This window comes from Penicillium oxalicum, chromosome III (genome assembly GCF_001723175.1).
Source record: "Penicillium oxalicum strain HP7-1 chromosome III, whole genome shotgun sequence".
Lineage (NCBI taxonomy): Eukaryota > Fungi > Ascomycota > Eurotiomycetes > Eurotiales > Aspergillaceae > Penicillium > Penicillium oxalicum.
The window spans coordinates 3,697,518-3,721,119 of record NC_064652.1 but is presented as its reverse complement, the minus strand read 5'-3'; the positions used below and the strand labels follow the sequence as shown (position 1 = coordinate 3,721,119).

Genomic DNA, 23,602 nt, shown 5'->3' with positions numbered 1-23,602 from the left:
TTCTACAATTTCTATCGTCCTCATGTTGGATGGTGCATATATTTCTCGCTCTGAGAGTCAACCCATTCACCATAGCTCATCCTGAACCATTCGACTCGAGTCAAGAGAATGATCACCCGAAGAGATAGGGGGGCTCCGGGCCGCCAGAGACGCGCTCAGCAGCTGGCCGCCCAATTGCGCGCGCGACATGTTGAAAGATGTTGTGGTCAGCAGCAGCCGTCCAGATAGGATGGAGGAGAGGAACGCATTGTCGCTAGAGAGACTTCCATCAAGTGAAGATTATCGATGGAGGATATATTGAAGGGTACGCACTGCCACTGTAGACACTACAGTTTGATTTATACGCACGCTTCGGCCGACTGTACCTTGAAAGGTCAGACGTGCATTTTTCACACAGAGACAAAAGGTCGGATTTGCTTGTTGGTATCGTCCCATGCATGCCGTCTGCTTTTGCCAGTGCCGAGCGATCCCTTCCCAGCCGAGTAAGGGGATCTCCCGCCCTGTCGAGGTGCGGGTGTGAGAGGGATCCGGATCATCTCACCTGCAGCATGATCTAATTGCCTTCGATCCTGGAGTTCGGCTACTAAAAGGACATCCAAGTCAACCTGAGACGGTTGGACCAACAGGTCATGTGTCCACCGCCGATGGGCTCCAATTGCCCTCGGAGCCAGTCCTGGTCGTGGAAAGAATGCCAGGGCCCGAGTCAAAGCGCGCCGGTTTGCTCTGGCACGGGATGATTGCGCGGTGCTGGTGAATGGCTAGTAGCTAGTGGCGACAGTCAAGGGTCTAATTTCTATAGCCCGTTCATTTGATCTGAGCTGAGATGGTCTACCGTGCTGCAATGTTCGGGGAAAGAATGCGACTCCAAGTGAAGAAGAAAGGCCAGGAAAGGAAGGGAAAGGTAAACACGGGTTGACCCATTGCCGGAAGACGCGATGGAAATCCATAGGGATACCGACCATAGTCTTTGTACGATGTCCAATGTGCAGTGTACCGAGCACAGAGGAGACTGTACTCAGTACAGTCTACACTTTCTGGAAACAAGAGATGGATTCTGCATGACAATTCGGGCACCGCCACCGCGTCCGTACCGCAGGTGTGTGGATCGTCAGCCCCAGACATCCAAGTTACACATCGCAAAATGGGTGAGGTCAGGCGTGGCCTTGGAACTGGACTGGAACCCGAAGAATAAAGTATTTGAATTAAACCAAAATCATCCCTTCCCCCCCCCCCCCCCCCCCTCCCCCGGCCCCCCAAAACGATCCAGGAGCATCGCAAACACCGTATGTCGAGACCAAAAATTAAATCAAATTGAACGATCGGAATACGAGGTCAGTGGTGACAAAAACAAACTTTCTCTCTCTCTCTCTCGGTGCAATAGCTGACGCGAGCTGAGACTATCATCTCTTTGGCCCGCAGCGAGCGCTGGTTCTCAGGCACACTACATTATCGACCGTCTCCTGCCCCCCTCCCTTTCAAACAATCTGCTGCTTGTTCATCCTGCCGGCGCGGAGTATTTGGAATTCTTTGCATGCTATTGTTACCTACAGAATTTCAGAAGTGGCCTTTTGAGACGGATTTTGACCAATTCCACCGTGTACACTGTCATCTTTTGCTGGAACGAGGACGGTTGCTTTCTTTTTACATTTTTCCTTTTTTTTCCGCTTTCGTTTTTTGTTCGATACCTACTGTCATCATCCTCCATGATTTCAAGTTTGGTGGATCTCCTGGGGTAAAAGCATCCCTAGCGTCTGACTGCCTGTGGTTGTGTATTTTCTTTTTTATCCCCCTTTTTTCCCTTTTTTCTTTTTTTTTTCTTTTTTTGGGGGTTGATTTTGTCGGGAATCCACCAAGGAACCAGCACGCTGGGTTCCCGGGCGATCATCGACGTACGGAGCCTTAATCAGCGTTCGGGATGCGATTGATGGGCGATCAAACTGGATCGTAGCTTGAGCTCACCAAGTCGACAAACCGCGGTAGCTGGACACTCCATCCAGGTCCTGAGGATTGTTCACACTCTTTAGTCTCTCCTAGCTGCACTCCACCAGCCTTAACATTGATCTTCGAAGCGAGCCGACAATTTTTGTTCCCCAGTGGATGATGCATTCGAAGATACTTTTTGTACTTCTCGTGCAGCCTACAAGATGAATGCTTAGTTCCCAATCATCCTACCTCCCTGATATTAAGCACTTTTCTTTTTTCCCCCTCGCCCTCACCCTTTCTACCCAAGTAGCTGGGCTTCCACGATCCCGACCAAAGAAGGGGTTTCAATTGTGCTTTTGCGCTGCAATTCCCCCAGACTGTCTCTGAAGAAGATTAGGGTGTCGGTACGTCTTATTTTAATTTTCCACTAAATAACCATACTCATGGTGTCTTATTTTCCCTTAGCCCTTTTCCTTTCCTTTTACATCGAGCCGACTGCTTACATTCCTGCGATCCACCTTCCTACTCGTCTGTCTATCCTTTCTTTTTCTCTCTCACCTCGTTCAGGCTGGTCAGCACAGTCCTCCCCCTTGGTCCGGAATGGACTGATCTTGCGCCTTGGAACCCCCAGCGGCAGCGGAAGCTCCCAGGCCGGAACCTTTCTACTAGCGTCATCTGGTGTCGGTCCTGCTTCTGGGTAGACTCCGCTAATCCTACCAAGATCTCCGATCAGATCCGTCATATAATATTGACCATAAGAGAACCATTCCTGTCGGAGGATCCGCCGTCGGCCGACCAATCACTCGGGGCTCGACTCTTTAGTGACGAATTGTTCCCGCGTGTCTGGGAACCCTTTTCGAGGTCTCTCGTATATCTATACCTCTCTGGCTCCCGAGGCTTCAACAAATAACCCAATCTTGGTCCCAGAACGAGCTTCATTACTATCTAGATCAGGTACCGTGTCTTTGCTTACACGGCCGGACTCATCGACTCAATCGGCTACTCTCAACTGATACCACCGAGTTAAAGTTGGAAAAGAAACCAAATACCGGCAACAAGTCATCTTGTCGATATCCGCACCTTTTAGAGAGACCCTTTCCATCAAGCCCAGTGGTCTCATTTCCTCGAGGCATTCTACAAATCACCAAAGAGTTCCAGAGGATGCGGACTTTGTAAGGCCCACCAGATCCTAGAAGAAAAACAGTCTCCCCGACGAGGACCTTTCACATTCCCACAAACCCCTCCTCCTTTGCTTCAAGCTGGCCTCCTACGCAAGTCCACCGCTGTCCCCAGATCTCTGGGCCGATCTTGATCCCCGCAGGCCCGTGTGGGACAGCCTCATGGATGGCGATCAACGCATCAAGCACCTTCAACAGTTGATGGCCCAATCATCCAACACGGCCAGAGGCCGAGTCATGAATCGCTTCGAGCAAGCCACGCGTGCACGTGGGAATCCGACGGGAATCTCACAGGCGCCAGACCGCACGACCATGTCCTACGACTATGGCTACACAGGCAACGCTTTCCCCAGTGATCTACAGTCATTTGGACCGGAATATATACGGCCACGCCATGCGCCTTACCTGACACAGTCATCTCCACAGAGTGTGCAATCGCATTTGGCGCACCAGCAGCAAGAACATCATCACACCACCACAACAACAGCAGACCAGCCCCGGATCTACACAGCAACTAAATCGACGGCGCGCAAATGCCGAAACCATCCCATTGGTTCCCTACGATTCGGGCATGCTGTACAGCTTTGGTTCCCAGCAGGGTCCAGCTCACGGAGCCTTTGATGTCGTTCCACAGTACTCGACACGGCAGTCTGCAGGGATGGAAGCCCTGTCAAACCAGATGCCTATATCGCAATATTTCACAGACGACGCCGCAGGCTCGGGCGTCCCTGGTCTCTCCCCCTACCTCAATGCACTATCATATAATGAACCCGGTCCCATGGCGCGATCGAGCACTGCGCAGCCCTTCCCGACAACCTTGGCCGAATTTACGCCGATGGAGATTGGATCCTCGACTCGATTAGATCCGTCTGCTCTGTCGTCGGGCCTGGATCAGCCGGCGATCGAATGCCACTTGAAGTCTCTCACGGATCCCCTGGATCACCCCGAGTACCAGCGAGCTCTGTGCAGTACCTTTGATCGAATACGCGCGGGCCGCTTGATCGAAGCAAGTAAATCATTGCTGAAAATCTCCGAATGGCTCGTTACCAATGCACGGGATCTTGGTTAGTTTCTCTCTCTCTCTCTTTCTTTTATTCCGTTCCACGTGCACCATGTATAGCTCTCTACTTTCCAGATTCTTCGATTGCCCTCGAGTTTCTCCTTGCCCCTCTCTTTCAAAATCAGCGGGATGCCCATGGCGGGAAAAGCTACTGTGGATGACAAAGACTAATTCGACCCTGTGACACGTAGGAATCCTGAGTGACAACCACAAACAGCACCCTCGTCGCCTCCAATTCTGGAACGACTTCAACATCTGCTGGCTCGCTCTCTGTCAAAAGCAAAAGAATCTCACGCAAGACGTCATGACGATGGGTCATCCGTCGTCTCAGACCAGTCTTCTCAGCCGTGATCGAATGGAGGCGCTCGGTAAAGATCTGATCCAGCTCTGTGATCAGCTGGAACAGCATGGATTGGTGGATTACCAGATGGGGATTTGGGAAGAGGAGATTCTCTCCGGTAAGCAAGTCCGCTCTCAATTTTTTGCTTTTTTCCCACCTTTCTATTTTTCGGTACTTCTCTTCATTTCTACTGCACACGTTCCATTGGGCCTCAATCTGCGTATTCGCGCTTGCTGTCTGGGTCCATTTTTTTTCGTCTTACACGTTTATAGAACATCGCTAACCTTGGCGTGTCCATACGGTGATAGTGCTCGGTCAATGTCTTGATTTACTGGTGGACAAACCCGAGCTTCTCCGCGTGAATGTAACCCCCGAGCCCGCCCTAGCAACTCAGCAATCATAATGATCAAGATTGACCACTCGGAGCGCACCAGATTTCCAACTCCCAGGAATAGTTCAAACCCGTCTTACAATCCAGCAAAGCGATGAACCATCATACAACTACCTAGGAGGGCTCCCTTCCCCCCTCCCACTTCAATCAGAAGTGCCCAACTCCCATCATCGATGACAGCAAACACTCTTGCGACGAGGCAAAAGCAGCAAAGGGGCAAACTTGATCCCACCATGACTGCTAGTGCTCGCTGGATTTGCTTTTTTTTGGTGCCGACGGAAGCAGCTTCCACATGATCGGACTTACTATCCAGTATCCACCACAAGGGAGGGGAAAGCTTCGGGGACCATTCTGCTCGAATAGATCCGAAGATGCAGACTCCTCCTCCCTCCTTCTCCGCGTCCAACTCCGACTCCTCTCTCTCTCTACGCGCGCAATGCACAAGTACAAACGCACGGATCCCATTAAAGGCCGAAAGGAACCCGACGCAATGGAAGCGGGGCGGAGCGGCACGCTTGATGACGGACTAAAAGTACGAAAAGCGGGAAGAGGGTGAGAGGGTACTTGGACAGACAGATTCGAAGAGTCGAGATATTAAAAATATACATAAAAAATTTTTTTAAAAAAAAAGAGAAGAAAAGAAGAGGAAAAATGATACAGAACCAGGCCATGATGGTTGTCGTCTCGGCCCCCTGATCCGGTGATCAGGAATGGACAAGTTGGAGAAGAACCAGTGGCTAGAGACACTGACCACTGATCAGCCCTTTTCCAATTCCAGCTATCGGGGAGGGGAGAGTCCAGAGGAAATGATTGGGTACCATGGCCCAGCCACGGGGAGAAGCTATTGTTTACTAGCGCCTCGCTAATCGGCGATCCGTGATCGGGATGCAGACTGTAGATACTAAATGCGAAATACTACATGGAAGTTGCAAAGATCATGATCAGTATTTATCGTGTCGTTGCTGCTAAACAGGACCTTGTAAATAATAAATACCCGTTTTTTTTTATATTAAATGACGGGGTATTATTCTTCGAAATCGTGGGACGGCTACAGAATTAAAAGCATGCTAGTAATAAAACTGGAAGTAACCGAGGCTGCAACACTAATCTTTGAGTTTCCAAACCTAATCCCATTTCAGCAGCATTATTATACGTCGCAGTCCGTCCTGTCTTGGCAAGTTGTCAACGTATACCTACGTGCTCTAGTGTCCAAAGTACGGAAGGTTGGTTGAGGTTCCAGCAACCCGGCTTCGAGAGAAGACATTGATAGGAACGACAACCGGAACTGAGCAGGTTTCCAGGCAAAGGGTTATTTGGCAACTGCCACGCGATTATGCGTGGAAAGTAAAAATAGAGAAGAATCAAAGTATGAGGACCAAAAAGAACCGCCCCCCCCCCCTTCCTCCATCAATTAAACAAGGAAACCTACATTTGACCAGCCGCCCTCTACGCCTCAAGTCTACCCGACCTGCTTCTTTATTTGATATCCATGTGTCCGTGATCTTCAATGTACTTCTGAAGTACCCGAGTCGGTTACCTAGGTACCCAGACTACTCCCGTCTCTCTTGCCTAGCGGCTCCTGCGTGCCCGGACTCGGACTCGGAGCCATAGTCTGTGATCAGGACTGGTTGTATATATCCACTACCTAGGCACTATGGTCTGTTTGGGTATTGATATAGGGATCGATGCTGCATCATACGTAGGCTGAAAGCGGACATCCAGCATGAATTTGGAATATGCCATAGGTACAATGGAAATACGACAGCCGCTCTTGAATCAAAGTGTCGACGCCAATGGGGAATTGCACCGTGCATCGGATAGGTAGGTGCATACTTTGGAAATACTGAAGAATCTTGAAAAGGTACTATATCGAGAATTAGAAAACTCCCCAGACTTGACGGGGCTGGACTGCTGTGGAGCAGATGAGCAAGTTTGAATGCCACGACCACGATGACGGAATCGACAACCTTTCATATTAGGAGGCTCCAACGTTGTACATACTAAGCGTTGAATCGATGGTATGCAGCACAGGGGGTGAGGTCCATTGCTTTGGCGATTGAATGTCAGAGCCAGCGCAATCTTCGCTTTCATCTCCTTTTTCTCGATAATCTGGAGATATGCGGATTCGATGTGCTAGGGTTAGCTCATCAACTTTGATTGAGCCGAGAGTGAGGATTTTGTCCCGGGCAATGGGAATATGAGGATTCAGCCGCACGTCGGATATCAAATGCGTGATAGTGTTGAGTTGGCCAATCAAAGCTAGTCAGAGGCTCCTCGCACTGCGCATCGAGCCACATTTCTACTACCAGATCAAAGCACCTGGGCGGGCCCTCAGACGGTACAAATTCGTGAGAGGACAGGTGCAGGATTCTAAATACACTGCCGAGGACAGGCTGGAGCATGCCCTGCCTTGTTGCGGTGGATGGAAGAAATCAGAGCGTCGTGCACCAGCTCGATAACCCATCCTGTCCAGCAATGCAGCACATTTCTGATACTCCCACGTCAGCTGTCCACCGTGCAGGTTCAAGTTGAGTTAGAACGTTAGTTTTTCAGTAAGGAAAAGAAAGGGAGGGAGAGCAAGAACGTCATTCTCAACCAAAGGCCCATTTGCATTGTACAGGATATAGAACAGGACTGATAGAACCCAGACAGACAGCCATGCGCGTGGAAATAATACATAGTGGGTAAGAAAGAATAAAGAAGAGGAAAGAAAAAAAAAGTCTCGCTTGGTAAAACATGTCTTCCTTCCATCCTTTTTAACGCTTGACCCAAGTAGGCATCTTGCGGGCTTTGACGTGACCCGGCTTCTTTCTTTCGACACGACGCGCATCGACACTGATGACACCAGCTAAAATCAGAGGAGAACCCATTAGCTATGCTCATCAAAACCAAGTCGAGGCGAATGTCACAAGGATGATACATACCCTTTCGGAGCACAGCCTTCAGGCCTGGCTCGTGCATCATCAGAGCCCGCCCGATGGCCAAGGTGATCGCCTCAGCTTGGCCGGTGATACCTCCACCTCGCACTGTGATCCAGGCGTTGTATTTATCCATACGCTGAGTGCAACGAAGAGCCCACAAGGCGCTTTCCCGATCATGTACGCGCTGGAATACCTCGACAAGCGATTTGCCATTGACAATCACCTCGCCCTCACCCTCAACCAGCTGCACGACAGCGGTGGACTCCTTACGCTTGCCCTTGGCACGCGCGCGTCCATTCTCGTCCACGGTCCGAGAGATGTGTTGGACCGCGAACGGATTCCCGGGACGCAGGAACGACTTGAGCGTGTCCTTGACCTCCGCGGGAAGCATCTCCGGCTGAATGCGGTTCAACCTTTGCAGGATCTTCACCAAGCTCTTGTACTTTTTCATAGGAACGGGCTCGCCGACATAGTCCCGGAACTGGGCCAGCTTGAACCAGGCCATACGAGGAGCATCACTGGCTGCCACGGTTGGTAGCGAGGCATACTTGGCTTGCAACTTCTCCAACTCCAAAACATGATCGATGAACCGAGGACTCCCGGAGAAGTATGCGGGCGAGGCGGGTACGATGCGAGCCGGACGGCTGAGGAATTTTTGGAAATCAATCTCGGGGGCTGCGGGTGCCAGTTCGTTCGGGGCCGGTGTGGATAATTGTTGGGTTTCCGCTTGCACTTCGGTCGCATAGGTTCGCGATTGGTGTGCTAGAGATCGAAGTGCAGAGCGAGCTGGGAGTGGTGAATGCAGTCGTAAGGACTGGAAGGCCTGCACAAGGCCATTGGATGTTGGTCGGGCCATGTTGAAGGGATATGAAGGTGTATGGGACGCTCGTTACGACAACCGCACGGCATCTCCAACATACTCGCTCCAAGCGCAGCTGTTTTTCCCGACACGTGACCGATGCAAGAACTATTCCTCCGGAATCCGACGGGACGGGATCCGCACAAAATTTCATCTTGCCCCTCTCTTTAGGTCTGCTCCATCTTCTTCTTCTTCCCTTTTTCTTTCCTCATCACACATCCCTTGCTTTCAAAATGTCTTTCGGAAAGCTCTACGGTCAAGCTGTATGTGCCCTTGAGTCAAAGATTAAATCATCCTCGTCACCTGCATCCATCTCTAACCTTTCCTTCAGGAGAACCCCCGCACCATCGCGGTGCTGGTCGCTGCCAAGCACAATGAGCTCGACCTCGAGCTGGTCAACACCGAGCCCCGGTCGGCCGCTACCACCACCGCTGAGTACCTGAAGCTCCAGCCCCTCGGCAAGATCCCTGCCTTCGAGGGTGCCAACGGCTTCAACCTCTCCGAGGTCATTGCCATCGCCATCTACGGTATGTTCATGCAAGCTGTCCTCTTCTCGAGCTTTCGCTCTTCCCATTTTCGCGCGAGCCGTCTCACCAACCGGTCTTCCCCCCTCCCTCGATTTTTATGATGAGATATCATATAGTTATCCCTGTCAGAACTATAACTATAATGTTGAGATGAACACACTCTGAAAACTCAAGCACACCCCCACCTGGGAAAAATTGACTACCCCGCCCCTTGGGTGGGTGAAGTCATCTTTCCAACGAGGCTGTGAGGTGACTCATGGATCTGTCTTCGGGGCAGGCCCATCTGTCCCTCTCGGTCTCGGTACCCTCTTTTTGTCGCACGATGCAGTCCCTTCCTCGCTGTTACTTGCACAATTGCTTGCGAACACATTCGATGGTCTTTCAGAGTCTATGACTAACCAGTTTTGACTCATAGTCACCTCCCAGAACGAGAAGACCACCCTTCTTGGCAAGACCAAGCAGGACTATGCCTCCATCGTTCGCTGGATGTCCTTCGCCAACAGCGAGCTGCTCATCCAGTTCGGTGGCTGGTACCGCCCTCTCCTCGGCCTCGACGCCTACAACAAGAAGACCGTCGACGAGGTCGCCAAGGCTGCTCTGAAGACCATTGCCGTCCTTGAGAAGCACCTCACCGCCAACACCTACCTGGTCGGCGAGCGCATCACCCTGGCTGATATCTTCACTGCCTCCCTCCTTCTCCGCGCCTTCGCCAACGTTCTTGACAAGAAGTGGCGCTCCGAGAACCCTGCCGTCACTCGCTGGTTCAACACCATTGTGAACCAGCCCGCCTTCAAGGCTGTTGTCCCTTCCCCCGTTCTTGCTGAGGAGATCACCAAGTACGTTGCTCCTAAGAAGGAGGAGAAGCCCAAGGCCGCCGCTGCCCCCGCTGCCGCTGCCCCCGCCGCTGAGGAGCCCGCTCCCGCCCCCAAGCCCAAGCACCCCCTTGAGGCTCTTGGCAAGCCCACCCTCATCCTTGATGAGTGGAAGCGCCAGTACTCCAACGAGGACACCCGCGGTGCTGCCATGCCCTGGTTCTGGGAGCACTACAAGCCCGAGGAGTACTCCCTCTGGAAGGTCGACTACAAGTACAACGATGAGCTCAAGCTCACCTTCATGGCCAACAACCTGATCGGTGGCTTCCACTCTCGTCTCGAGGCTTCCCGCAAGTACCTCTTCGGTTGCCAGGCTGTCTTCGGCGCCAACTACGCCTGCGTCATCAAGGGTGTCTTCCTTGTCCGCGGCCAGGAGGCTGCCCCCGCCTTCGACGTCGCTCCCGACTGGGAGTCCTACAACTTCGAGAAGCTCGACCACACTTCCGAGGCTGACCGCAAGTACGTTGAGGACATCTGGGCCTGGGACACCCCCGTCACCGTCGATGGCAAGACCCTCGAGATGGCTGACGGCCACGTCTTCAAATAAGCGTGTGCGCTCCCTCAAGAAGCATGCCTACATTTTTACCCTTCCCTCTCGTTTTCTAGAATACCCCCACCACCTTGGAGAGCGTTCCCCGATACTTTGTTGACAATTCTATCATGCTCGTCCATTGCACCTTCCACGTTTCCTTTCTCATCCGTTTCACGCGAAATCGGATGCTAAAAAATTATTCCCCTTTCCCCTTCTCCCTTACCCATCGCCTCTTCCTTCGCGATGTCGTTCATGTTCACGGTTATGATATGTTGCCATGTGAGATGAGATTGTGACCTGCGTATGCATGAGGTGCTTGACGCTCTTGTGTGTTCCGCCGGTCGACCCTAGGTTACTGTGCCTAGTGAATCAAGAAAAAGACTTCCGGACCTTGCTGTCCAGAGTCATTTATTTTTGAAACCTCTCTTGTCCTTTAATTGTATCGTGTAGATCTGTTGGCCCTGCCCACGATGGTACTTTCAACCTTGCCGAGCCCTTGGCGTAGTTCTCGTCCAACAATGGGTCTGGTGACACGACACGCCGCCTGTCTATGAGACCCAAGTCGACTACTTTACGGAACGACCCGAAATAGGCAGTGTAGACCCCCCAAACTTTGTCGAAGCATCCACAGAGACCACATTCTTCCCAAGATGATCCATGCAGCGCGTACCTGCATATCCGTTTCAATATGCATCGCCTCAGCTTCCATCCACACCGTATCCGTCATTATGATGGTCCACCTCAATTGCACCGAAGTACATACATTCGGTTGCTTTTTTTTTTTTTTTTTTTTTTTTTCAAAAAGGCTTTGCTCTTGAAATCCAGCGCCTAACATTAGATAACTCGATTAAGTAGGTAGTTGACAAGTGATTTGTATATTCAATAATGCTACATGTATTGAAAACCATTATTGTGGAATTCGAGGGTGCATTTTGTATTCGACTTTGAGTGATTAAATAACCTTGCATGTATGGTCCAAGTGGACCGTGATATTATATAAGGAGATTTGATGAATTCACGAGGAAAAAACCCAAGGTTGTGAGGTTGAGAGGCGATCCCAATAAGAGAAACCCTAACTCTTTTCGACCCGACTGGGTGAGGGTATGTCACCTGATTAAGTACCGATTCCCCTAGAGGTATGTAGATATGGATACAAAGTAGACATGTCAAAGGAAGAAGAAGAAGAAAAAGAAGAAGAAGAAGAAGAAGAAGAAGAAGAAGAAGAAGAAGAAGAAGAAGAAGAAGAAGAAGAAGAAGAAGAAGGAAATGGAAAGCGGAGGACAAGGGACACGAAACCAATCACGAGGTAGGTTCCCCGATCTGATTGATAGTTGGCTATACCTTGATATTGAAGAGGGAGGTCATAACGAATAAACACATCAGAATGAAGGAAGAAAAAGAGACATCCAGCCCTGTCCGTTCAATATGATTGACGGAATTTGGCCCGGGTTCAACATATGCGTTACTTAGCACCCCATTAAGTAGAGATCATTCCCCCCCCCCTATCACGGATACCATTCGTCATCTCTTCCATAGACCAAGTCCGTCTTCTAATCTATCCAGCAGTGAATTTCTGGAAAGATTGGAGCCAGCAGGGGAGGTGACCTTGACGTTGGCATTATCATCATCATCAGTGAGCGGTGAAAGGGAACGACGCCGTAAGGGTTCAAGGATGACACTAGGCCGAGTAGATGATTCTTCACTAGCCTTGATATGAGAATCTGAACCGGAGATCTTCTCGGGACTTCGGCCACGCTTTGAAATCGAGTGAGAGCTGAACTGATCTGGGTTGTCAGAAATGACATGAGGCACCGAGGAGGCTGATTGGACGCCCGTATTCTTGGAACTCTCTAATAGTTGAGCAGGCAGAATGGTAGAATCAAGACCACCATATTGGCCACAAGGACCTTCAGCAACATTTGCAAGAGCTTGGGTTTCCAGTTCCTGATGAGCGGCAGCTTGCTGCGCTAGACGAGCCTTTGCCTTCTTGTTCAACTTTTTCTTCTTGATTGGACCGGCCGCTGGCGGGTCAGAAGGGGCCTTTGCGCTACCTTTGACTGCACGAGATGCGGCCAAATCCCGCGATGAAGTAGCATGATCCTTGGGGAGGTTACTCGCACCACCGGCAGCGGGAATTGCAGACTCTGAGGCGGTGCGGTCGGCGCCGGCTGCTGCGATCTTTCTCTCCAGCTTGCGCTCCTTTGCGCGTTTTCTCCTCAAGCGCATTTTTTCATGACGCGAGAGTTCGCCGGCAGGAGGTGTACCATTGCTTTGTCTGACTTGACTATCATTTTGATCATGCTTGTTGGTCACGTTGATGCTATCAGAACGGTGGGGGTTTGGGAAAGGTCCCAAACTTGTTCCGCCGTCTTCCTCATCGTCGATCTCTTGTTCTGGATCGTGGCCCTGTTTACTATCTTCAATGTCGAGATCCAGGATAGCAGCCTCGCCTCGAGCGACCCGTTCGTTCCATTGACGAAGAACTTTGCTCACATCATCGTATTGTGATAGAGCATCCAGCTTGGAAAGAACCTTCTTAAACAAATCTGTTTCGTCAACGTTCGGGTCGTCGGTAAATTCGGGGATTTCAATGATATTGAACGGTTCACTGAGCGCCTTCAACTTGCTGTCATCGATCAGAACGGTATTCGACTGATCCCACCGATGGCCGGGTAGAAAAGTGCTGGCGTGTTGCTGTGTCTTCTTCTTCTTCTTGCTGAGCTTTTCACCAGGTCGATTTGAATTCGATGATTTCCCAGCACCGTTGACATTGTCTGGATAAGCAGCCTGAATTTCAGGACTGGCCCAAACTTTTCTGAGTTCCTTGTACACCTGCAATTTGGAATTGTACTGGTTATGGTTCAGTCCAAACTTATCACGGCCCCAGAATGCCACTAATTTCTTGCGCTTCTCAGCCGTGAATAACTTGTCGCAAATAGCATGTAAAGTTGGTGGCTTGGAACTCGTCCAGATCATGACCGCGTATCGACTGATCAGAATATCCAGAAACTCATCCAGACCGTGGCGCCGGGCAAAGACTGGTGGTAATTTGCGATGTTTACGATAGATCAAAGTTCCGTTCAAGTCAAGGATGACCAGCAAAGGTCGCTTCGTGGGACTCTTCTCTGGTGGCTTGGATGCCTGCAACATATATGTTTTGGCCGGAGTGGGTTTCTTCATAGGCGGCGTTGGAGATCGCACTCTTCGAGATGATTCATTCCCAAAGGAATGTCCCGAAGATCCTGCCATGGTGCTCATACTCTGGGCCTGCATGGGAACCATTGGGTTGAATGGGGCCATCATCGGGAAAAATGGGATTTGTCCCATCGACATTGGATCGGCGAGCATGGGGTTGAAAAAAGGAAATGAAGGTTGTGCTTGTTGCATGGGCATCGCTTGGCCTGTTGTATTCACGGGAGGCCACGGCGGAACATTGAATGCAGCAAAGGGGTCATAAGGAGGGACTGGTGTAGCCTCATTTGCGAAATGCTCTGATTGATGCACTCCATCACCCATTGGGTGGTTGTGATAGATCCCCGGAGACCTGGCAGTATTGTTCAAAGCAAATTGAGAGCTCCTGTCCCCATCCGACCTAGGAGGCTGCAATGAATTGGCTTGGTGACTTCCATTTGCAACTCCAAACTGTGACTGCGCGGGCGTACTCCTCGTGAAATTCCCTGTTTGACCACGACGATGGCTCTGGCCATTCATTGAATGATTCATATTCTGCGTCTGATCGTGCCACGGCGAATGTTGAGCCTGTCCATTACGCATCTCGCCTGCTATGATTCCCGGTTCGTGGGCATGGTGCGGGGTTCGAAATGACGATCCTGGCTGTGTCCTGGCATGCGCGAGCTTCTGCCGTTTGCGCGAATCTTCGAGTAGATGCGCCACTTCGACTGAGGAACGACAGTGACTTTGAAAAGGTGGAGCCTGTCTGCGAGGATATTTTGTCTTGCGACGGGGCAATGCGACACAACTGGCTGACTGGTTTGATTGAGAGTCCCGGGTCAGTAACTTTCACGAGTATAATGGTTCTAAATCACATGCAGTCTCCAGACATTAAACAACTCACAGGTAGGACTTGCAAGGGCCAATTTCCACGTCTATTGATGGCAGAGTGGGTGAAACTGCTCCGCGATCGCACAAGGCCACTCAGGCGTAACATGGACTGAAAGCACACGCGTGGAGGTTGACGGGCAGTCCCGCGGGAATGAAAAAGAGACAAAGAAATCTAATCTTATCGGAGCACATACACCGCCAAACGCCCGCCCTCGGCAATATCATTTTTTTTTCGGTTTGGAGAGGAGACATTGTCTCATTTCAATCAATTGTCACAGTCTCTGTGCGCAAACTTACAATGGCCATCAGCGACATACTCAACCGCCGTGTGCGGGCGCGACCTGACGAGGATGATGAAATCTACTCAGAGCAGTCCAGCGGGGGCGAAGGGGTATCCCAAGACGAAGATGAACATATTGACGATTCGAACAGAGAAGATCTTGATTCGGATAACGTACGTCCACGCCTTACCTCCCTCATCAGAGTCAAAGCCACTACGCAGTTCAATTTCTCACAATATCATTCCTCCATCAGTCACAAGATGAATCAGACAACGCAGCCTCCGACTCCGACTCCGACTCCGAAGCCAACGAGCATGAGCACGAGCGCGAGTCTGACAACTCCTCCGACTCCGAATCTGACCCCAACGAGGACATCAAAGAATCACTAAGCAACATCTCCTTCGGCGCCCTCGCCAAAGCCCAAGCCTCCATGGGCCCCAAAAAGCGCAAAAATAAACCCTCCACATCCGCCCCCGAATCCGAACCCACCTCAACCGCCTCTCCACTTGACGACATCCGCGCAAAGATCCGCGCAGCACGCGAGCAGAAGCGTGAAGCTGCAGCCAAGGCACTCGACACTACCTCCACCTCCACAGGTGATGGGGCTCGACAGAAGAAAGCCGCGCGATCCTCCAAACATGCGCCCATGGTGCAATCATCCAAATACGCCGTCTCCCGCAAACGCGTGATCGTCGAGCCCTCTTCTGCCCCCAAAGCGCGCGATCCCCGCTTCGACGCAGCCGTCATGGGCCACAGCGGAAAAGGTAACAACACGCAAGCCTCCGAAAAGGCATACTCTTTCCTAGACGAGTACCGTGCTTCGGAATTACGCGATCTTAAGCGACAGATGGCGCAGACCAAGAATCCCGAAGCCAAGGAAGCTTTGAAACGACAAATTCGCTCGGCGACGGACCAGCAAAAGGCGCGAGAGAACAAAAAGCGCGAGGAGGCTGTGATTGCGGAACACAAGAAGAAGGAGAAAGAGGCGATCCGGGATGGAAAGAAGAGTACACCGTATTTCTTGAAGAAGTCGGATCTGAAGAAACAAGTGATGCAGAAAAAGTACGAGGAGATGGGATCGCGCGATCGAGCCAAGGCTTTGGAACGACGGAGGAAGAAGTTGGCTTCGAAGGAGAGGAAGGAAATGCCCATGGAGAGACGTGGGTTCGAAGGTATGGATGGTGGACCGCCTGCTCGTGGGGGAGGTGGAGGGGGAAAGAGAAGGAGGCTGGAATAGATACCCGACAGCGTGCTTCATTTACAGTTTGGACGTACACGATGATACACCGCATATTGACATCCATCTACCCGGCCGGATATCTTTCTTTTTCCTCGAGGCAGATGTGTACCAAAAACGGCAAATGTAATCTGTCAGCGGTATTCAATCCCCATAGTACAGAGAGAGGCTGTGCGGTGCAACACATGGATGAACTATTGAACGATTGTACTCAGGTGCAAGCCGAATATTGTTTGAAAAATCAAGTGGAGTATGGCCCCTTTCAAAGTAAAGGTCAATAGGTACTAGGTATATGCCCAAATCACCAAGAGAGAAATATCCGCAAAACGCCATGATGCGAGAACCAATGCAGTCGCTCAATGGTAGCCAAATAAGACCACCATCCGAAGCAGTACAGGGCGAACCACTAGGTATAGAAAAATAAAAATCAAACATCAGGAGACGAAAAGAAAGCAAGCCAATTCCCCCCATTTTTCCAAGTCAGCCTCCGCATGGCTCAGGCGTCGGCGGTGTCGTGCCGTAGGTATAGATGAAATGCGGTATAAACATCGATGTCATGTATGAGAAATGAAGAATAAGGAGACGCAGATGATAGAAGACAGCCCGAGTCTTCGGTGATCAATCATCAAGATTGCATAAGTGAGGCAACTTGTCAGAATTGACGAAAAGAAAAAGGAAAGAAACATGTTCGTATGTCGAGGAATGGCCAGTCACGCTGATCGCATGGAGTCGTCCTGGAAACCGGGCTCCAGGGCTCCAAGGAGAAGTAGCTGAGAAGAGATCTGGCGGCACGCCAGGCTCACAGGGGCAAGGCACGCCCAGTAGTGCATCGCAGTGAGCCCGAGCGAGGTCGGGGAGCTGTATCAGCCCGCTATATCAGGAGTGGAAGAGATCCCAGGCCCGGGCGCAGAGACCTAGGAATTCTTCCTTCTTTCTCCTCTGTGTCTCAGGCGAATCTCTGCCTGCACCAAAGGGGCCTGGGAATGTAGAGTTGGGTCCCATGGTCGTAGCCGGGTTAGGTCGACCGTGGGGGTCGGGTCCATGGCCTAGGGGTGGGCTTCCATTGTCGGATTCATATTCACTCCTGGGGCGGCGCCGCGCAGTGCTTTCGGGCAGGTACATCGGCGGCGGTGCATGGGGTGCGCTGGGCGCAGGCTCAGTGATCTGGGGCGCAGTCTTCTGGGATGCTGGGCCATGGTGAGGGGAGGGAGGGGTGGGAGGTTGATGACCGCCGTAGTGCACAATGCGTGGAAGCAGATCTTCGCGTCCGCCAGACATCTCCTGCACCGCCTCTTCGGCCGAGCGGTACTCTCGCGGTCGTCGAGGTGTCTGGGACGACGGTCCGGGCAGACCGGGGGACGGCAAGGGGGCCATGTTTGATTGCGACGAATTAGAGCTGGATGCATGGGCGTACATGCTGGGACGCTCCCGCTCCCGCTCGCGCTCGCGGTCTCGGTCACGACCGCCCAGTGTCTCTGATCCAAACACGTCGGCGATGGGAGGGAGACGGTTATTGGTCTGAGTGGCGGGAACGTGGTGCATGTGTGATGTCGAGCCCAGGGTTGGGCTCTGGTTGACGACGTGACGGGTCAATGGCTGGGGTTGATATCGGCCGGTGAAGGTCTGGTTGAGAGGGGCGGATTGAATGACTCGCTCATTGGCGAATTGAGAGGCGGACGGCGGCACGATGGAAAGACCTGCAGGAGGACGACGCTTGGTGCTCGACTTGGGTGGTACAGCCATGAATTTCGATTCGGAGGGTTTGACTCCCTCGGGACCGTCATCCTTGGCGGACTTGTGTAGCCGTGCCTCGATGATAGATCGCTGCTGCTCCCGTACCGACATGCTGCGCTGCAGTTGCTCCCGCATCACCGGGTCATGAGTTTGAAACCCCGGGGACAAACACGCCAAGCCAACGTTTTGCATCGTGATGCCTTCACGGGCCGTCATCGGTCCTCCGGGGTTGCGCACTTGTAACCCACTGGAGGAAGGAAGACTGGTGGACAAGTCTAGCTTGCGGGGCCGTGGGCGGCTCTGTATGCGTGGCGATGAAGGCGGTTCTTTCTTGACGAGGATGCGGGGGCCAGTGCTGGTTTGCGATCTGAAAAAGGGGGGGTGAAAGAGTGTGAGCGAATGCTTTGAGAACAATTGCGCCTGGATGGCTGGCGCTCATTGAGCAAGAAGGATGCAACTCACTGTGGGGATGGACCGCGGTGCTCCGGTGTAGCCTTGGACGGAACATCTTGAGATGTCGTCGACATGCGCGAAGGCGAGGAATTCGCCGGTGCGCTGGCGGACGGGGCCATGGCCGTAGTATTTTTGGGACTGGGATCACGGGTCGTGTGATGAGTAGAGATGGACGCGGGGGCCATTGATGCGACAGCCGTGGACATGGTTGTGTTGCGAATGAAGTATTAGGTAGACCACAGAAAATGGGCGAATTTCCACTCGATGATCGAGGTAGCGGAGACGGTCGTCAGATGGCCAACACGGAGAATGTATCCGCTTTTTGCGTCGCCGCCAAACGTAGACAGAAGCAGGGGGCGCTTCGTTCGGTCAGGCGTTGACTGGGAATCAATCACAGCCCTCACTGAGATCCGATACTCGTCACTTCAACAGGTACGCCCGATGAAGATGGTCGTGGTGAGCGGACTTGGAGGCTGAAGAAGGCCGAATTTTGGACAGATGGATGGCTGACGGAGTCCTGTCGTGAATGAGATGAGGAAGGCGGGATACGACTAGGGCGCACCGACCCGGAAAAAAAATTGACGATCTACTCGTTGTCAAGAAGCCTGGGTGAATGGGAGAGAGGTTGTGTCGATTCCCATTCCAGGTGAATCAGGTGAAGCTGAAGAAACAAATAGAGCCTCTCCCAACGGCGGCAGATCGGCGGCAAGGCAAACGCGACTTGCAGCAGACCAGCGTCAAAGAAAAGTCCAGAGCAATAAGCGAGCGAAATGGACCGCGCAACAGGCTCGCTCGAGGTGGCGGAAGATTGGCTGCGGGGAGAGAATGACACAGATCGGGCAGACGGGCGAGAGGATAGATGAAGAGGGAGGCGAAAGAGAAGAGGAACAGAGATCGGGAAAAGGGAAGGCAGAGGAAGATGGTCTGGGCCCAGGAGGGGGAGGGGGAGGGGGGGGGGAGAGGAAGGAGGAGAGAGTTGCGTCAATGAACGGACAAAGAAAGAGAGAGGGAGGGAGGGAGGGAGGGGAGAGAAGAAAGCACGAGAGAATATGGCATTCAGGACCCTGTTGCAAGGAAGGAGAGGCGGCGGAGGGGAGGGTTTGATGGAGTGGCTGATCCCAAGATCGGAAGGCTGAAGCAATCAAAGTGAAGAAAATAATCACAATACCACACAACTGAACAGTGAAACGAGTCAACGACAGAGTCATATCATCATTATTGGACAAGTTGAGGCTTGTCGTACGGAGGTATTGATTATTACCGTATCAGACTATATAAGAAGAATGATCAAATCACCAGGTCGCGCTCTGAGCCTGTCCGAGACAGAGAAAGTGAGAAGCAAAACCAAAGACCTCCACCAGAAACGAGACTTGAGACGAAAGTGGATCGGAAACGGAGACGAGGAGGAGAGTTGGGACCATTGGGGGAAAGGATGGAGACTCTTGGTCGTGGAGGGGATCATGGGCCCGAACCAGGGGGCTGCTCCCGAGGTACTGGGTACCTGTTCAATCATCACCACGAGTGAATTCTGGGTCCAATATTGGTTCCTGTCCACCGGGGGTATGGGCCCAAGGGAGGTACCGCTACTTTCACATCTCAGACGGGTGGGCCGGTGCTCAAACACCTGGAGCACCCGCTAGCTGATCGGGTGATGAGACTAGCGTATCAGGATCATCTGGCTGAGACACAACATGTTTCTGCTTGTCCTCTCGTTTTTTAGAGAAGGCCTGTGCTGACTGCTGGGAGGGAGGGGGTTCGCCTCCGAGAGGGATACTGGACGCAGTCTGAAGGTGGACTCCCAAAGGACCGCGATCGCACTCGGTCTTGGTCATTGTCGAAGATGGTGCCCCCCGATGCTGGTGCAGGTCATTCAGGGACTGAGAAAAAAAAAAACGAGTCTGCGACCGTCCCAGGCTTGCCGGCCTCCGAATTGCCGAATTTGCCCGAGACCAGCCTCCGAGCACCAAGTGGACATTGAACAGCACCACTGATCCGATGGAGATTTGAATATTATTAGGTACTCAGGTCACTACTATTGAATCTTATTCATCAATCAGTCAGACGCGCAGGTCGGATCCATTCATACACGGGATTGTGCGAAACGACATTGCCATTATACTCATCAATCTATCCTGTGGCTACATCAGGTCCTGGAGCAAGATGAATGACCTTGATTCCATGGTTCACGAAGCACACTCAAAGACCCCTCGAGCGCGGAGGAGACGACAGGATACAGTAGAACAATATGTGCACCTGCCACCTCATAGGCCATTCGGTCGTTTGAGGTAATCCTCGGCGGGGGCTTGCCCTGTGCAGATCTGCGACCGCCAGCGTTCCAGTCTTCGATAGTTTCACCTACGAGAGCCGAGCCTCCCGCAGCCCCTGGGTCGAAAGTGAAAATGATACTCGATTGGTCTGACAATCAATTTTGCTTGCGCATTCAATTCAAACCAACCCTCTACGGGAGCACACTCACAGAAACTAACAAATCTCTGTTCCAAGCTCAGACCATCTGAACTTTAAAGTCTTATTTCAATGGATCTGTGAATCGCAGAATCGGTCTTGGTTTCATCAGGTAATTCGTGCTGGCTTCAGAGCCCCATCTTCCACACATCTCCCACACACACATCAGGCACCCAACCCACCCCCCCTCCTTATATGCTCCGGTAGAGCGGGCTCATTGGGCTAGCCCTGGTCCATTGGAGGGCGCCCAAGGTTCGACTGGGCGTTAATAGATTCTGTGACTCTAGCGTTACTGGATCCCAATGGTTATCTGCTGAGCGGGTCATAAGGCATCGATATGGCCAAGATAGACTTACGGAATAAAAAGGCCACCAACCAGCCCTGGAGAGAGGCTAGGACATTCATATGGAACTCATGGCCCGACCGCACCAAGTGGGTGAAAATGGGAATCAAATTTGAGGTTGTCCGAGATCTCATCCGACAAGCACCCTCGATAGAGGGTCGTGATGCGCTACCGTGCCACACAAACGGTGAGGTGGTGACACACATCGCATGGTAGACCATCGACAACAGAGTAATTTTTTGCCTTCTTCGACCAGATAGATACTGGTGGTGTAATCAATCTATGCGAAGCTCTATTGATATCGGTACCTGTCCTCTTGATCATCATCTGAGCTGAAATACCGCGCATTCCCCGTGCATGCTCCATACAAGATGTCCATGTGATGACACTGGCCCAGTAAAGACCAACGGTGCCCAACAACTAGGCATACAACAAAGAGTTCTCTCAACAAGAACAATCAGATCCACCAACCTCGGATTCTACATGTACCCCACCTCCACCACTTCTACATGTACATAGCATATAACCCTCACAAATCAAAGTCTAAAACATGGAATCCCGCACTGTAAGCACCCGAGGCAGAGATCTTGTAAAATCGCAAGTCGACCCCGAGAACTCAACCCAACGCCAAAGCTGGATCCATTGCATGTCCTGCCCTTCAAATTTGCGAGCAGCCAAATCGAGTTGCCCGTGACTTCAGAGCATGATGAATTAGGGAGGATTCATGTAATTAAAAGAACGCCACACTCCACATAATGCAAATGACAATTTCCCCGGCCGCTACTCAAATGAAATTAAAATGAGGCAGATGAAACGAGCTTGGCGGTCGATGCTGTTTTTTCTTGACGATCATCACCAAATAATTCTAGTACCTGGTCCGCTGGTCATCAATACTGTAGTCCATAAATGAGGGTATGATTGATCGCGTAGTCGAATGAATGGTGGCACACTTTTCTCCAACCAACTTGCGAGTAGTTCGGTAGAACTTGCTTTGTTCCGCCGTTCCGAGCGTGCACGCCACGAGTCCGAGAACTAGACCTGAACGCCTCGGGCGCTTATCGATGGGTCAGGGGCGAATGATCACAGATGATCCGACGTGCATGAGACTAGATCCCTGCCCGCCGTCAAAATAACTCTCCTCTAGCGAGATAGGATAAAGATTGGATCATGCATTCTTGACCGCGTTCTTCTCTCGTGATTCAGGAAAAGTACTGTCGTACGTAAATTATCCATGACTCCAACCTTGCACCGACGATCTTGGATAATGATCGCAACATTGCGCCATTCTGCATTTTCAATGTCCTTTCGTCTTCTCGTTGACTTGGAGACTGGAGATTCGATTGTCTGCGGTTTGCAGGGCTTACTCCCTACCTACGACAGTAGTCTCTACACAAGTCTCAACTCTATACAACACATCCTAAATTGTACACCGTAATTTGATGTTCCCGCGACATAAGACTCATCCAGCACTATGATGTCTTGGTAATAAGTTTGCTGCAGAGTCGGGTCTCGAATATCTTTGACTTGATGCTCTCGCACGGATCATGGACTGGGTGTTGCGGCGGTCTGGAGGTGGAGCTTTTCTAACACCATTATGTTCCACTCGGCAGCCCGGCATGCCGCATGCGTCCACGAGTAGGAAAGCCATTCGGGCTAATGTCAGAAGAAGAATCGCCAGCGAAGATTTTTGAGTCCATTCAAAGCGGAGATGGTGCAGTAGCATCACATCTCATTTGAGTCTTCTATATAATTGTAGCCGGGGGAAGGGCTGTAGTATCACTATTGATAGCTGGCAGGTGAAATCAATGTGGATAGTACAACATAAGTGCCCAAAAGTGACAGTTTAAGCAGTGGAGGGGTTTTGGCTATCTCGTGAAACTATCCCGGCGAGAACAGATAGGTCAGTTTGGCAAGTCCTAGACAGCAATCTCGGCCTGGTCTTGTTGCCAAGTTGCAGCTGGACATAAATACCAGAGACCCAACAACAGCGCAAGAAGGCTCCAAACTGCCAGTGTCATCCTGCTGGTCATTACCGGGATTATGTTTCGACAAGTGCAAAAACATGGCCGTAGGCTCAAGCCAAATATATACAGGTTGGCTCCGGCATTACGGTGAAGAAATACATCATTAGAGCCTACCAAGTCAACAATGGAATCAAGAGTCCCTCTTCTCGTGATTGGTGTTTCGTGCTGTACTTGGTTGTTCCATTTGATCTATTGATGCAGGCTTGATCATGCAGTCTAAATTGCACGATCCCAATTAGACACAACTTGACAGTATAGACGGTACAGATGTCCACCATCTTCATCCTGCCCCTAAAAATCAATCCAACTTCCGATCTCATTTATTTTTATTTGAGCGTACTTGCAGAAGCAGAGCAACCAAGACTGAAGATAGAAGGTTCCCTTGGCAGAAGTGGGAGCTTT

The 23,602-nt window shown here is 51.4% G+C and overlaps 7 protein-coding genes across 7 annotated transcripts; 3 read left to right on the top strand and 4 right to left on the bottom strand.

Moving 5' to 3' along the window:
* Window positions 1-3,263: 3,263 nt before the first annotated feature.
* Window positions 3,264-5,422, top strand: POX_c04688 (uncharacterized protein; the record flags this gene model as incomplete). Its single annotated transcript, XM_050113550.1, has 4 exons — window positions 3,264-3,463; window positions 3,528-4,165; window positions 4,353-4,619; window positions 5,256-5,422. 4 exons carry the CDS (start codon window positions 3,264-3,266, stop codon window positions 5,420-5,422), a joined length of 1,272 nt encoding a protein of 423 aa, XP_049971106.1.
* A 2,226-nt stretch (window positions 5,423-7,648) lies between these two features.
* POX_c04687 (37S ribosomal protein S9) lies at window positions 7,649-8,669 on the bottom strand (the record flags this gene model as incomplete). Its single annotated transcript, XM_050113549.1, has 2 exons — window positions 7,649-7,740; window positions 7,817-8,669. 2 exons carry the CDS (start codon window positions 8,667-8,669, stop codon window positions 7,649-7,651), a joined length of 945 nt encoding a protein of 314 aa, XP_049971105.1.
* A 236-nt stretch (window positions 8,670-8,905) lies between these two features.
* POX_c04686 (Elongation factor 1-gamma 2) lies at window positions 8,906-10,618 on the top strand (the record flags this gene model as incomplete). The annotated part of the gene is made up of 3 exons (XM_050113548.1): window positions 8,906-8,935; window positions 9,004-9,199; window positions 9,615-10,618. 3 exons carry the CDS (start codon window positions 8,906-8,908, stop codon window positions 10,616-10,618), a joined length of 1,230 nt encoding a protein of 409 aa, XP_049971104.1.
* A 1,506-nt stretch (window positions 10,619-12,124) lies between these two features.
* POX_c04685 (uncharacterized protein) lies at window positions 12,125-14,119 on the bottom strand (the record flags this gene model as incomplete). The annotated part of the gene is made up of 1 exon (XM_050113547.1): window positions 12,125-14,119. The coding sequence occupies one exon, from the start codon at window positions 14,117-14,119 to the stop codon at window positions 12,125-12,127; it is 1,995 nt and encodes a 664-aa protein (XP_049971103.1).
* Window positions 14,120-14,963: 844 nt separating this feature from the next.
* POX_c04684 (rRNA biogenesis protein rrp36) lies at window positions 14,964-16,183 on the top strand (the record flags this gene model as incomplete). Its single annotated transcript, XM_050113546.1, has 2 exons — window positions 14,964-15,119; window positions 15,200-16,183. The coding sequence occupies 2 exons, from the start codon at window positions 14,964-14,966 to the stop codon at window positions 16,181-16,183; spliced, it is 1,140 nt and encodes a 379-aa protein (XP_049971102.1).
* Window positions 16,184-17,059: 876 nt separating this feature from the next.
* Window positions 17,060-18,576, bottom strand: POX_c04683 (uncharacterized protein; the record flags this gene model as incomplete). Its single annotated transcript, XM_050113545.1, has 2 exons — window positions 17,060-18,284; window positions 18,380-18,576. The coding sequence occupies 2 exons, from the start codon at window positions 18,574-18,576 to the stop codon at window positions 17,060-17,062; spliced, it is 1,422 nt and encodes a 473-aa protein (XP_049971101.1).
* A 1,410-nt stretch (window positions 18,577-19,986) lies between these two features.
* POX_c04682 (uncharacterized protein) lies at window positions 19,987-20,202 on the bottom strand (the record flags this gene model as incomplete). Its single annotated transcript, XM_050113544.1, has 1 exon — window positions 19,987-20,202. The coding sequence occupies one exon, from the start codon at window positions 20,200-20,202 to the stop codon at window positions 19,987-19,989; it is 216 nt and encodes a 71-aa protein (XP_049971100.1).
* Between the last annotated feature and the right edge of the window lie 3,400 nt (window positions 20,203-23,602).